The sequence below is a fragment of the Cyanistes caeruleus genome, chromosome 4 (genome assembly GCF_971803275.1).
Source record: "Cyanistes caeruleus chromosome 4, bCyaCae1.hap1.1, whole genome shotgun sequence".
NCBI classification, from domain to species: Eukaryota; Metazoa; Chordata; class Aves; order Passeriformes; family Paridae; genus Cyanistes; species Cyanistes caeruleus.
The window spans coordinates 54,278,400-54,294,350 of NC_141704.1; the positions used below are offsets into that span (position 1 = coordinate 54,278,400).

A 15,951-nucleotide genomic window follows, 5' to 3' on the forward strand; every position below is an offset into this window, starting at 1 on the left:
GAAATGCTACTCAATGGCACTATCATAAGCATATAGTGATATCACTATATGCTTTTTCACTCTTCAGCTACTTAATTTAAATAATTTTATTCACTGTAAATTCATCCTTATAGGAAACAAAAGTGTAACTTCCATATTACAATGCAAAAGCAAAACTGCCTGATTCGAACTCCATCATTTGATGGCGGAAAAGTTTCCTGTTTTTTTCAAAAGGAAGGTTTAATTCTAAGCACCAGAAGCAGTAAGAAAAATAACTTCAGAAAATTTAATAGAAAACTTATTAAAAGGATACTTTCATTTTTGGCAATACCCATGTACAGCAGTCTAAGTCCAAGTTTCAGCACCTTCTGGAAAAACCCATCTTGCGATGAATTTAACAGCAGCAGAGCACAGAACTGCATGTTTTATTTTGATTTTGCTGTGCCTTGTAAAGAGTGCCACCACTGACAGCACTATAAAGTGATTACTGGGAACAGCTAGTTTCAACTCTATTTATATTCACATTTTATTACTGAAGAACATGGAAGGAAGCCAAAGATCCCGGTTCAAAGATAACTTTCAAGTCAACATAGGATAGCTTCTCTCTCAGAAAGCAACATACCACACCAGCCTTTTCATGTCCTTGTTTTAGACATGGACTAGGAACGCAGTCAGTAAGGCACATGTTTCTATGTTTAGAAAAATGTGAATATCTTCCATTTAACAGTAAAGCTTTGAATATAGTGCTATGACACCAAAACACCTGTTAATTACAGATTGTTCTGAAATATATCCTATTATATTTCTCTTCTTTCTTCACACCCTATCCTTCACCAAAAATAAAATACCCATGCTTTCTCATCTTTCACTCTTGTGCTGCTGCTGTATCTAACACCCCTCCTATGACTTGCTGCCTTTTCTATCATACAGGAAGAGAAGAGGTCCTGGGGCCCAAAAACATGACTGGAGAAAAACAGGTACTCCAAACAAAGTGAGAAAAACCCCTGTCCTCCTACAACACAGCAACACAGATCACAGCTGACATGACAGGATCTCCAGACACTAGAATTCTTACATGAAAAAACCAAGCTTTGCACAACCCCAAAATGTTGACCCAGTATTTCTACACTTACAGGGTTTTTTTTTAACATCTCTGCAATATATTCTAACAAGAAGTATGAAAAATATGAGAAACTGCTGCCAAAAGTTAAGAATCTAATTAATTTTTATCCTTTAAAAGCATGGGTTATCACATATGGAAACCTAAAGAGCCCTTCAACATTCATGCTGTCTATCCAATATTCTTCTGTGTATAGAATTTACTCAGAACTCTCAGAAGTACTTGTGAAATATACAATTAGTATTTACCTTAAAAAACAGTACTTACTTTTGGACACTTGGACTTTCTTGCAGTTTCAATCATAAGATTTGAGCCCATTTTTTCTCTACAAGAAAGTATAAAAAATTGAAAATGTTCCATCAGTTTAGTATGAACAAGACATATATTTTTATCATCCTTATTTCTGAGACCTTTGCATTTAAAAGGAGCAATGTTTGTATTTCACTTTAACAATTAGATTTCTACAATTGACTTCAATGGATTGAATGGATATTTCAAACCTTCTAGTCTGTTGGAAATAAGTCTGAAGAGTGAAGAGGTCTTAATTTAAGTTACTCAGTTCACCTATTTAACCATAAATCATTAGTATTACTCAATTACATAGTTAGGCAAAATACTTTCCTACATTTAGGAATCATTAAGTGCTTCTGCAGTAAAGGAAAATCATTCTTCTGCAGTACATTCTAGTAAGTAGTACAGGAACAAAAGCTACAGACAGAAAGATGGCATTCCATATGATTTAGAAGAAAGTTAAAACATCTACACATAGTCTTCCATAACACTAATCCAATATGCATTTAATGTTCTTTTTTGAGGTAATATTTTTTCACATAAATACATTTTTTATAAATCACACTCATGGTCTGCATTGTAATTTCTCATCATATCAGGGTCAGTATTCCTGTTGCTAACTAGAAGATAGCCCTTCTGCACAGTAGAGGAGACTGGAGCAAGTTACCATACTAGCCAGTAATCTCAGTTCATCATATACTTCAACTTTGATTTGCTTACAATAAAGGTATAGAACTCCTACAGAGTAGGTGGTCACCGATAATGATTCCAAACAGGCTTTTCTTTAAATCAGCAAGCTTTCTTCCTCCCCTAGAACACAGCCTACCCAAACACTGGTGGTGCATCTACCTCATTCTGCAATGACAGTTTTCCATAATGCCACACTTTTTAAGAAAAGATATTCCACGTGCTGTTGTTATGAGGTCATCCATCTACAGCTTGCACCCATGACAGGAGGGAGTAGCGCTTCCACTATTAAAGTCATCACCATTATCAATCTACTCAGGTCAGAAAATAAAAGAAGCTTAAAAGGCTACTGCAGCAGCAGTCCTCCATGCAGACTGTATGTGCAATTAGGACAATTTGCTGCTCTTCTAGTGGATATTTATGCTTGAAGGACAGCTGCATACATGTCCCTGACAGGGAGGAAGGAAGGAAGGCAGGCTCCAGTCTTACGATGGAAAACTCCCGCTGACACAATTCTTGTACCAGTAGCACTGTTTTATTTTTGCATTGATTCTAGTCTCAGAATCACCAGCCTGAAGGGGAAGAGTGACGTCTGCACTCACTAACTGATTACAGAAGGAGATGAAGGCATGCAGAACCATGAAGTAGGTATAAAAGAAATGAGACTGACAGAGGTGAGATATCAAAGACATCTGCTGATTTGCATCACTTTCATCTACTTCTGAAATGTCTGCATTAGGTATTTTTTCCCAAACCCCAAATGCAAAGATTAAAAAAAAATGCATAAGCAATATCCTCTGCTTAATTATGGGAACCGTCGAACTGAATAACTATCTCATCACATCCTGTTTTTTATGAAGGCCAGAAACTGATACTCCAGAGTAGTTAAACTACTGTGCAGCTTCAGACATTACAGTCTAAGGAGAAAAGTTTAATATGACCTTCACATTTATTTTAGTTCTATTGAGAGCATTAATACTGTGATTGCGTAGTAAATAAATGTATTTATCTCACTGTTTAATTTTCTTTTACAAAGCCACAGCAGAAGTAATTCCACAGTTTATTCACATACTATGTTAAAAAATAAAGTCTTCTAGTTTTAATTCTATTGAATAGTCCCCTGTTTTCAAAGAAAAGAAACTGGTAAGTCTTACTATCTCAAAGGACCACTTTAACTTTTTTGCTTTTGTTAATGATAAAGACTCCTAATATGTGTCGTCTTTAGGTCACTGGCTACTTTTTCCCTAAACTTGCAACAGAAATATTCTCTAAAATGGGGAAACCAGGACTGTAAAGAATATTTTAAATGAAACTGTATTGTAAATTAATACAATGGCACTATAGTATTTTTTGTATTTGTAATCCCAGCTGTCACACACTGAATCATATTGTTTGAACACAAGCATACAGTTGTTTCATTAAACTGTCTGTGAAAACAGACCAAAATCACTTTTGATATTAAAGTTACTTTATATCCTGTAAGCGTTTTACATTGTTGCACTCAGTGGTTATTACTTTACACCTAATTTCTTGTGCCATCCTATTTTTCCATGTATCTACTTTGTTTGTGTCTGTCTGTGACCTATGTCCTCTAGACATGACCTACTTAAATGAGTCTCTTTCACAAACATTGCTCTTTCATTGCTTCAAGTCACTAATATTGCAGCACTTATTTCAATAATTCTATAAAGAACATATTGCCAACCATCTGCTGGAAGAAACATTCTAATGGGCTACAGCAGTGATGCAAATACTCTGGAGAAAGAGCACTCCATGCAAAAGGCAAAACTGTAACTTTTATCCTCTTCTGACAACAACAGTAGTACCAGGAAACTATGACATCTTTACCAAACAGGAGAGCCTTTTATGCCATGTGCTGCCCATCTAGTCAGTAGAGAGCAGTGCCAATTTATATTTCACTCAGCAAAATAAATACTCAAGTGTTATTACTTGAGTAATAATTCTAATATTAATTAATAATTCTCAGACACATGCATTATCCATTTTCCTATGAACATGTAATTTTTATCCTATGCTCCATAGTGATTGATTGCTTCTCAAGACTATAAATTCCCAACATGAGGTTTCAGCTAGCTTGTGAAAACCCCTAGCTGCTCACCAAATTTCTCCAGTAGTTTCTTAAGACAGCATGCAAGAAGAAAATTGTATATGTCAACAACAGTCAAAAGAAAACAGAAAAGTGGGAACTATAAGCCAGGTTCTTACAAATGCAATTCAATGTAGCATTACATGCACTGATATGCTGCAAGTAAAATCTTCCGCATAATGTAAATTATTAAAACCGGCCCTCAAATTGCAACTAAAGAAATACATAAAAGGAGTTAAAACAGGCACACACAGAACACATGAAACCAATTCCCAATGAATAAACCAATGAAACCATACCAAAGAATAACACGTCAGTTAACCAAAAATGGTTGTCATTTTCTGAAATGCAATTTATAATATACCCCACGAATGCATGGAACATTAACCTGATGAAACATCAACTTAATTATTTTCAGCAAGAATACCTTCTGACAGAAAATACCAGCACTGATATTGTGGTAAGACTAAACATGTATCATGTGTCTGCACGTTGTCAATGGATTGTTCCTATTTCAAGTAAGGCTGACAAATTACCATTTGAACTACAAAAATGCACACAGCACAAGTAATGCTTTTAAATTCAAAGCAAAACATAAAGCAGTTTCCCCGTGCTATGACAATGTTAGACCTGACCTTCAATATCACTGTAAAGAGACACTATAAAACCTTACAATTCCCTTCTTAGCTCCAGGCCCCCACACCACAGGGAAGCCTCTAGGAATCCCTCCAACAAAATACTGTTCAGGCATATCATCTCCCTTTAACATTGCAGGTCACCAAGAAGTCATTTGTTGTTCAGCACATTTAATTTTTAATTTACTCTATGGATAATATATTAATTACCTGTGCCTCTATTGCACAGGAGTAAAATTCTTTACCTCCTTCATGTGCTACATGAAGCTGCAGAAAAACAACAGTATTTTAATTAAAGGCATGTAAAATACTTTCACATGAGGATATTGTGATTTTCACAAGACTTCTTTTAATTGGAAAAGTAATGAGGGAAGACAGAAAAATCTAATTTCTAAAAACAGACTTTCAGATATCTGAGAAGAAAAACTCATTATATTGATTTGACAAATTTATTTATTTCTAAAAATATGCAAGAGCACAGAGAACAGGTGCTTAGAAGCTCCTCTCTCCACTTCATCAAAGAAGCGGAGAAAATCTTAGAAATCAGACAGCACTGGTATTCCCACTGTTATGTCATAAAAACTCTTTTAATCCCATAGAACAGACTAATCACATTTCCACTGTAACTTATTACTTATCAGAAGGAACCTTTTACCATTTTACATTTTCTGTCAGAAAAGATTGTGTCAGGTCTTTCAGTGATGGGATCAATTAATGCTGGTTGGGAAACTATGACATTAGTTTGCTCAAAATTATAAACAATTGAACTGTCAATACAAATACAGATGAATAAAACTAAGAAATAAAACCTGTAATATAATAATTCTTTCTAGTGGCTTTTCCTGAATAGCCATCAGTGCATATGAATACACTTCCCAGGCAACTCTGACACTGCAGATAATTTTTCATTGCAACCCTTTCAGGTCATTTCCCTTTCAAAGAAAGTGACAAAGGACAAAGCCCTCCAATATAGTAGCAAACATTAAAAAATCCCTACTACACTACATTATTTCATTTCTCACCAATCTCCTTTAAGAAAAAAGGGCACAGCAGGTGGCTAGTAAAATCTGTAGCAAATCTGTAATGAGTCAGATCAAGCAGAGCTGGCAAGCATACAGGAATATAATCAGAAATCAGTGCAGTAAAGCTTACTTTATTCCCCAGAAACGCAAATCATTACATTAAAAGCTTTCAACATTTTGATAAATATGAAAACAGCCATTTCAAAAGAATGAGAGTATAAATTAATCCTTTCTAGTTAAGGATCTGTGCACCACTGAAGCAATGACAAAAACAAATGCACTCAGACATTGCACTAACTATATTTCACCTGATCATCTTTTACTTACTTGAGCATTTTTTCCCATATATCACTGTCATAAAAGGCGTGGTTCCAGCCCATTTTGACTGTTCCAACAATGACATTCTGCTTAAAAACATCTGATCCTAACTTATGGTACAGCTCTTCACAATCATCCAGGGGGATATGGAACAACCCCAACATAAAGGCTAAGATAGCTCCTGGAAAAAAAAAATATTTTGCAATGTAAAATGTATCCTGGAGTAAGATTACAAAGATGAATTATGAGCATAGTTCATTGTTTAACAGAATACCTGTCTTGAAACAGCAAGATCAATTGATATTTATATCACTAAATTCCTGGTCAGAGATCACAAACCATGTTTGAAAAGAATATATACAAGGTAGAAAAAGTCTCTTTTCAAAAACAGAAATATGAGAAGTTGAAAAATTACATTATTTCATTTTGTAGATGACAACAAGCATACGGCAGAAAGCAAATTAAATATACTACTTTACATGGAAAGAGAAATGAGTAAAAGAAATCTTTGCTGTGGTATTAAAAATTTATTTGGAGCATTATTTGCTACAATGCAAATTCTTAAGTCAGTAGAGATGTATTCTAGGAAAATTCTGGAAAAATAAAGAAGATTTCAGTAGTTTGGATTACATTTGGTTGCAACCACTTATAATTAGTTTCATACATGCTGCCATCTAGTGTATGCCTACAAAAAATTATGACCTACCCTTGTAGGAACAAAATAACAGCATTCAAAAAGCACTGTTGCTAAATACCATTAAAAGGATTGTGGAAAAACACAATTAATGCATTACTACAATTCTTAGATATATTAAACCAAAAGGGACGCATATAACCTTTAAATCTAGTTGCACTACACTGTGAGAACCTGTAATTGAGCATTAGGAATAATTAGGACACATGATTTTTTCAGTCTGGAAATAAATGCCATAGACTTGACTATAACGCATGTGCAGAAAAAACTACATGTAGGAAGCTACAGATGGCTTTAAAGGAAACATGACTTCCAAGCCCTTTTTCATTCTTACAACGCCCACCACTGTGATAACAGCATTAGTGGATCTATGGTCCCAGCTTCCTAAAAAGGTAGCACACATGCTTAAGGCAACCTAAGCCTGCTTGACACAAAGTTTCATCAAGAGAAACTTTCTAAACTGCCAAACCACCAGATGCCTGTATTCGAGGCAGAGTTAACGCCTAGCACCAGAGAAACACCATTTCCCCACATCATGCAAATCGTCTGCTACATTTTCTTCTCTAAACTCTCCAGCACCAGTTCTACAGTATCACACATTTGCTATTTTGGTGAGCAAATTCAAAGTACGCAGGACCTATTACAGCATCATTGCAATGATCTTTCTCTGTGACTGCCCACATTTACAGCCTCTGACACCCAATGAAGAGAAGCACAGGGAAGCTAACTACAAAGACAGTGATGCTGAATACACAGGAAGGGCATTTCTAAACTTCAAAGGCAAAAGAGAAAAACAGTAATAAGAAATACAAAAACTGCAGCAGAAAAGAGAAGTGCAGTGCACAAGAGGCATTCTTTCTATCATCTAATCCATCACTCTTGTAAAGCACAATTCATTCAGCTGCAAGACTATCAGCATATGTACTGTCAATACAAACAGAACTGCCAGCAGTCCTGGCAGACATGCACAACCTCACCCAGCCATGTTTTCTCATTTATTATTGCAAACTGGAAAACTGCAGACAAAAGCTTAATTGTGTAAACTGTAAAAAAATTTAAAATAATATGCTAAGTACTTACTAGCAGTCATAAATCTCAAAATTTCCAGAAGAATTAAAAACAAAGTTAGTTCTAGTGACAGTAGTGGGAGAAAATTAAGAACATGAGGCATCTCTACCCAAGGTAAAACACCTTTATTATTATTGAAGATGACACTGGAGAAGTATTTTGTAGGGAAACCATCTTCCAAAGAAACAACCACTTACTGTTATACTAACCAATGCAGGGTTTATTTGGAAGACTATTAAAAATGTAAAGTAGGGAACTATATTGTGCCTACAAATTCTGTCTAAGAGACCTAAACATTTTCCTTCACTATTCTGAGTCTGTTAAGCAAATCTCTTGAAACACATATTATCTACTCATGGTGTTCTGGGTTTAATATAATTTCTGAATTAAACTGTATAGAATATAAGTATAGCAAAAAATTTGAAGAATGTGGGTTTCTAAAGGAAATTGCACTAGTAAACTACAGCATACCTCCTATGTCAGAAATTGTCATTGTGCTGTTACCTGGTCTAACAATTTCTAAAGGAGATTACTGTCTTTGAAGGAGAAACTTATGCTTCCTGCTTGCTAGGGAGGAGTAACTTATCATTTGAGTCACAGGAGTAATTAAGTCTGGGAGGGACCTGTAGACATTATCTAGTCCAACCTCCTGTTCCAACAGGTATAATTAGAATAGGTTACTCAGGACTATGTTCAGCCAGTCTCCATGGATGGAGATTACAAAGCCTGTGCAGGCAACTTCTTCCAGTGTCTGACCATCCCTGCAAGAAAAACATGATACCTAATTATAACTTCCCATATTCCAGCTTGTCTGTTGGCTTTTCTCCTATGACTGTTCACCTTCAAAATTATTCTAGAGCCATCTTTTCTTCATTTTCCCATTAGCTGAACCAGGATAAAGGTTTAGCCTTAGCCTTCTCCTCTCAATGCCAAATAAAACCAGTTTTTGTACACTCTCCTTTACATGTCATGAACTCCAGTCCCCTGATCATCTACTTGGCTCGCCGCCAGATTCACCCTTTGTGTACAAAAACATACCTAAAAGATTAAGGGCTTCTAGAGGAGCCCATAACAAGGCATTTGCAGCCAAACAGAGACCCTTAAATTGTTGGGTACATTCCTGTCCATGCAAGCCAAAGGTCAGCTTTCTTTGCTGTAGAGTACAGTGATGATCCACGTCCGACTTGTTCCAATCAAGACCAGGTCCTTTTCTGCAAAGCTGGTTTCTAGGCCATCAGCCAACCTCAGATGGAGGACTTTGTATTTGGCTTTACTGAACCTGCCAAGCCATTTCTCCAGCCTGTACAGATGAATACGAACAGAGGGCACCACAGCACTGACCACTTCCTCTAATTTAGGTCATTCAAGATCTTGCTACAAGGCACATTCTGTCTTACTGGCAGGTAATTAAGAAAGATGAAATATTGCTGTTAACTTAATAAAGGAAATATGACTGACCAGTTTCAATTCCTGAGAGATATTACCTTAGTAGTCTGTAAAGCTCCATAAATACCAAAGATAATGGTTTCTGTGTGCAAATCGAAGATTTCATGTAAATTGAAAAAACAACAAATCAGTATGAAGCCAAAAGTTTATCATGAACTACCCAAAGTTCTAATTCAGAAGAAAAGATTCTAGAAGTCACAACTGTACTTTCCGAGTTCACACATTAAGTCAGAAACTGCAAAATCTATACTTATTCTCAGATGTTCTTTTACTACATTGATAGTAAAACTCCAACTTGTGGCTTAATAATTACCTGTGCTTACACCACAGATGTAGTCAAAAAGTTGATGAACCGGCTTTCCAGTTAGTTCTTCTAGTTTCCGTAGAGTCTGAAGTGCAACTAAACCCCTGAAACACAAAATTCCCCTTCATGTACAATGGCAGTCTTATCTTACATAGCTCTAATAATTTTTCAATTGCCTTTGCTTCATTATAACTAGTTAAATTTGAGTAACTGCAACAGTAAAAATCCTGAATATTTCAGGAAATAAAAGAACAGCAGAACTCAACAAGCAACAGTTAAAACAGAATGATGAATACTAAGTATGAATGACATACTCAGGCATACCGAAAACAGTATTCAACAGCTAGAGCCATATTGCTTTACAGCAAAGTCTTGGTGATCTGTGGATGTAGATTAAGGACAGATTTGGGCTGCATCCCCACTACATAGCACTTAAATTTTGTTCTTAACAAGGCTATATAATGTCCCCTGGGGCATAGTATTTTCCAGTGTGGGGTTTGCTTGGCTTCAATTCAGTGTATCTGAAATAATGGGAGAGATGCATTAGAGACCATCAGATTTGTGCTCCTCTAGCATGAAACAGTATCTGGCATGCAGCCATGTGAACTCTGTTGGGACAGAGTGAGACAACTGTGCATGGCAAAACACACCAAAACAAACACCATTCAAGCAGAAATGCATAAGAAAACAATACTCGTCCCTCAGATAGTCAAACATAACAGAAATGTAACTCATTAATTACCACTTTGAACATTTACCTTTCAAAGAGAGACTGAAATTTTACTTTTAGTTAAAGTATGAAAAAGGTTACAAGTATGTAAAACCCCAGAAATTTTACCTTGTTCCTCCTCCATCAATGCTGAGGATTCGAATTCCCCAGCCTTCCACAGGGTCTGTATATCCAATCAGAGCTAAAGTTTCTCTAACAGCAGCCTGAAGACCTTCATCATTAGCCTGTCTCAGTCGCAGCAGGCAGGGGATTAATTTTTCCTGTTGATAAATATAAGGATATTTAATTCTAGAAATGAAAACAAAAGAATCCATTCTTAAATTTAACATGTTTAAACCAAAAGAATCCATTCTTAAATTTACTAGTTTGGCAATAAAGCATAAAAGTAATATACTAGTTAAACTTGGAAGAAAGCCTATTCAAATCTGTATTTACCCGTCTTTCTCTGACAAGGAAAAGAAAGAATGCCAATTTTATGCTTTACACACCTCATTGCTATAGGAAATACCTATCAGAATTAAACAATCATGATGATATGTCTATATTTTGGATATTATTTGCATATATATTGAATATTATGAATAGATTTTGGATATATAGCTATATATGTAGCTAGGAAAATAGCTAGGAATATGTAGATAGGAAAGCTACATTTACCAGTTTAGTTTTATTGACTTAGTATCACATCAGCCAAGTGTAGACTCAAGTATGAAACACACCAAGCATAGGTAAAACCCCAGAACTGCGTAATGCCTTCTAAGTACACTAATATCAAAACAAAATTTAAAATACTTTCTCACACAGAGTATTTTTTAAATATACATTACCCCAAAGATATACAGCATTACAATCAAAATGGTAGTAGTGAATACATTCTTCCATAATAAAGTAATTCACGAATGTTTATGTGAATGTCTGACCTGTACCCTGCCCAGATGATTCATCAGGCTTGCACTCTATTCCCAAAGGCTACTTTCCCAGAAATTCCACAATCTCTGTCACAGGTTTGTCACATCTCATAGAAAAAGGCACTAGGTTGACAAGTGCTGTGATTTACCTAGTACTTCTAGAATAGTCTATCACCTACCTCCTGCCCTCTCAATGCAGGGAAGGAAGCAAGTAGGACTAGATTACATGAACTTATTTAATGGTTCTCTTGCCATTTCTTTTTGAAGAAAGCATGTAAACAAGCATAGAAAGTACTGTGCATGTACAGATCAGCTGTACAGCACATTCCCATCTGGTCAACTGCCACGGAGGACACAGTGTACGACCTTTATCTACCACTGGAAAAAGCTATACTACCTATCCACATGACCATGCCGTATGCTTCTAAATTAAACACTGCAGTCTTAAGAGCCTTTAGCTAAACTCCCAGTAGTTTGCATATGAATCTGCTTGAACCAGCTAAAAACCTGACACTCAATTTGTAATCTTTGCAAATAGGAAATATGACTAGTCCACAAAAGCACAGAAGGAAGTTTAATGTTATTCTATATCAATCATTTGTCAGATTGTTTTTTATCCAAGCATAAAAACTCTTTGCACCTTAATTGCAACTCCTCTGCTCTCTGGATATTCTAGAAGATGATAGGTGAGTTCTTCAACCCTGTTGATGCAGACTCTTTGATTAGAGGATCTCCGTATGGCTTGAACTAAAGCTCGAGTCCTGTTATCAATACTCACTCTTGCAATGATCTAAAGAAGACAAACAGACAACATAGAACTGCTCTTAAGAAATGTGTAAAATTTGTCAAGACTAATTTCAGCATGTTACTTTAAGATTTCTCAGGAGCAATGAACAGCATGCTGTACTACAGATCTCCTACAGGTTCCAAGTAAGTACTCCTTAAAACATCAACAAAAATGTTTTGAATCTTTATTTAGTAGAAAACGGAATAAAGTTTACAGAAAGAATACACCAAACAAACACATCAGTATCCATTCAGATGGATTTTCAGGGCAATTCTCTGGTATTAAACCCACTGACAAACTATGAACTGTAAAATTACTGTAACTACAAAAAAATAGCACAACTAGATCTGTCTGTAATTATGGACTCTATGCATATATGAACTAAATATATGTACCTACAACACATACACACAGAGGTGTGTGTGTATATATATATACATATACAATATATATAAACATATAAAAACATCTATACTTGCATAAAACATTTAATACTTATACACAGATGTATCTAGACCTAATTTTAAGTACATAAATATATTTCTAAGTTTACATGTAGTATGCATAAATGTTTATTAAAAATCTATTTAATTTTACATATGCACTTATTCATCAAAGTGCACAAAATGAATCAGAGGACACTGGGTTGAAAGAGGCCTTAAAGATCACCTAGTTCCAATCTCCCTCCTGTGAGCAGGAAAATCACACATATTTCTACTTATATGGAAGTAGAAATACTTATAAATATGTAGAAGTATGTGTACATATGCATGTAAGTATATGAACAGGTATATAGTTACCTATGTAAGTAAATGTGTGTCTATCTATGCTTAAATATAGGTATATACACTAGTGCAGCATATATACACACTTGTATAAAATATACATAGAAATAATACATAAATTAACACTAAACAAAGACTTACTTTTTCTCTCTGAAGAGACAGATGCTTTTCCCTCTCTTCTGCAGTCTTGGCCTCTTTTTTGTCCTCATCACTCTTCTCAGACACTTCTTGTTCTTGCTGTTTACTCTTTTCTGGTGGAATAACTTTTGTATCAGATCTTAACTTTGGAACCAACCCACCAATATAGCTGTCTACAAAAGCTTGCACACTGTTACTGGGATATGAAAGAAAGTTTGCAATACTTTTTTTAGTGGAAACCGGGAGGGCAGTATTTGTCTTTTCAGTACCCAAGGTCTCTACTTCAGGAGCCGAAGTACCTGCTGAATCCACTCTCTTTTCTTCACTTGTTACAGTATTTGCTGATGAATCAAGCTTATTCCTCTCTTCACTTTCAGAGTCCTGTAATAAAGCATTCTTTTTTCTTCCTTGTTCCATAAGAGAATTATTAAAGTAAGAGTTGATATGATCAGCTACGAAGTTGTAAGTCTCTCCAAAATTTGTAGAAAAGTAGCTTACATGAAAAAGGTGGTTTTTACTAGATGCTGAAACTTCTGGAGTTTCTTGCGAAGTGCTGCTTGAACCTGCTAACAGAGATTCCAAATTTTCACTTGCACAAGTGGATTTCCTTGCAGCTGGGCCTCTGTTGCAATCATCCTGACTTCTGACATCTGTAACTTGTTTATCATTTTCTAAATTTGTGCTGATGTTATTTGCATCTGCACTACTTTTATTTGTTTTACCCGAAGTACCCGAGTGGGACTTTAATCGAGCTATCCGTGACACCAGTTCACTGTGAGTGCCAGAAACTGCCTTTGAAACAGATTCTATAGTATTCTTAATTCGTGACATGCGAATGCTCACCCTTGTAAGTCCTTTAGAAGAAGAAGTTAAAAGTTTGGAAACTCTGTAGTATAAAAACTCATGGCTATAAATGTACTTGTTATACCAAAACGTTCTGCTCCTGGACCACTTACACCAAGGCTCACTTGTATGAAAAACTCTCAGCTGTGCAGCATGATTTATCCTCCAGCAGGCTTTAGGTCTACAGAAACACAGGTATTTGTTTCTCTGCTTCCACCAAAGACTTTTTGGGTTAATCAAAAAGACTAGGTATGTGTCCAAGGATAAATGAACTGTCATTACTTATAAATAATTGCACCTTTTCTATGTTGCTTTCTACTTCATTCCAAAAAATATGCGTCAATAAATAAGTCCCGTAATGTACTGTTGTCTGAAAAAGAAAAAAACAAAACAAAAACCAACAATGGAAACCGCAGACCAGAAAAAAGTTAAACTAAAATCACAGAATTGTTCAAAACTGATGAAGCTTATGTATCCTTTTGGTAAAGACAGATAAACATTCCAATCAAATCAAATCAATTCAAATCATCTCAAGGGAATATCTACTGCTCAAGACATTTGGTAGCTCACCCCAACATTTCAACACACCATTCCCTAAAGGCCAGTTTCAGCTCATCTCGAGCAATATGTGACACTTCTCAAAAGCACATAGTGACATATAGAAAATTGATTGCTGTTTCTTCAGCAAATTATCTGGTGCAGATGCAACGTTTCAAATGTCATTATATTACTACCATCCCTTAGCAGAATTCCTCACAGGAGGGAGGGGAGGAGAAGTGACACCAACACTTTGAGCACAAAACATGCCCATCCTATGAGCCAAAGGCAGGATATAATCCTTACTCTGCAAAGAAAGGTGCAACTGGTGGAGAAGCGTTTTACACAGCACACCAGAGTTGCGCTGATACCGCAGGCGCAAACCCATTATTTGCCGAAAAAGCAAGCCCAGGCTTCTCCAGTGCACGTGACAAATGCGGAGAAGGGCTGCCAGGCAGGCACGCAGGCCGACTCCACAGTGACAGCAGAGGTGACACCACCGCCGGCAGCGCGATCCGTACTTACAGTCTCCTCTGCCTACGCTGCGCCTGTCCCGCCGGGTGACCGCCGCGCAGCCGGGCTGCGGGCCCCACGGCCGGGCCAGCCTATATAGGCACGGGGGTGGCTGCTGTCCCGGGGGCAGGCGCGGGCGCTGTTCCTGCCTTGCGCCATTTCCCAGAAACGCTGCCGAGAGCGGCGGCGTAAACAAGCACCGAGTCCGGGCCCCGCTGTCCCCGGGCCCCGCTGTCCCCGGGACACCTTCCGTTACGCGATCGAGCCCCGCGTGCCCGGCACGCGCTCATCGTGTTCCCCCCGTCCTCAGATTGCCCCACGACCGGGCGGAAATGCGGCCCGACCCGGTGGCGACGCGGCCCGTCCTGGCGGCGGTACCTGCTGGACAGTCGCTCCCGCCTCCCCCCTCTCCCCAGGCCGCCGCCGAGCGCCAGGCAGGGGCCGCGCCCTCACGAGCGGTGCCGCCCCGGCGGAGCGGGCGGGAGGCGGCGGGGCCCGGCACGACAACACCCGCGGCGCGAGCCGCGGCACTGCGCCTGCGCGCGCCCCGCGCGCCGGAAACAGCTGGAGCGAGCGCCAGCGCCCCACGAGCCGCCGCCAGAGCGGGGGGGGCGGGGGGGGGTGACGCGAGACGCTCGCGGGTCGGGCGCGGGCAGCGCGAGGCCCGGGGCGGGGCGGAACTGCTGCGCCTGCGCGAGCGCCGGGGCGGGCGGCGACGTGCCGCGCGGCACGCGGGAGGGCGGGGCGGCGGCTCCTCCGCCCGCTGAGCGCCCGCGGAGCCGCCGAGTGTGGACAGGCTGGAACAGGAAGGATTATCCGGTCCTGACTTCCCGCCCACCAGACCAGGCTGCTCAAAGCCCCACCCAACCTGGCTTTGAGCACTGCCAGGGTCAGGGCATCCACATCCCTGGACAATCTGTTCTGGTGCTTTACCACCCTCAGAGGAAAGAATTTTTTCCTAATATCCAACCTAAATTTCCCGTCTCTCAATTTGTGCCCGTTACTCACTGTCCTGTCACTATAGTTTTTGTCCTCTCCG

At 38.4% G+C, this 15,951-nt stretch overlaps 1 protein-coding gene across 3 annotated transcripts in view; it reads right to left on the reverse strand.

Annotated features, from left to right (window-relative positions):
- The window catches only part of PNPLA8 (patatin like domain 8, phospholipase A2), a 37,966-nt gene extending 22,450 nt beyond the window's left edge, over positions 1-15,516 (reverse strand). The window contains exons 1-7 of one of the 3 annotated variants that reach the window (XM_086884723.1): positions 15,291-15,516; positions 13,023-14,232; positions 11,950-12,099; positions 10,510-10,661; positions 9,681-9,775; positions 6,169-6,340; positions 1,367-1,424 (exon numbers count right to left, since the gene is read on the reverse strand). In XM_086884723.1, coding sequence (XP_086740849.1) covers positions 1,367-1,424; positions 6,169-6,340; positions 9,681-9,775; positions 10,510-10,661; positions 11,950-12,099; positions 13,023-14,141 — 1,746 coding nt within the window. In that variant the 5' untranslated portion in view covers positions 14,142-14,232; positions 15,291-15,516. Of the gene's footprint in view, positions 1-1,366; positions 1,425-6,168; positions 6,341-9,680; positions 9,776-10,509; positions 10,662-11,949; positions 12,100-13,022; positions 14,233-14,705 lie in introns of all 3 variants that reach the window. The other 2 variants (XM_023930597.2, XM_086884725.1) reach the window with 2 other exon arrangements.
- Positions 15,517-15,951: the final 435 nt, after the last annotated feature.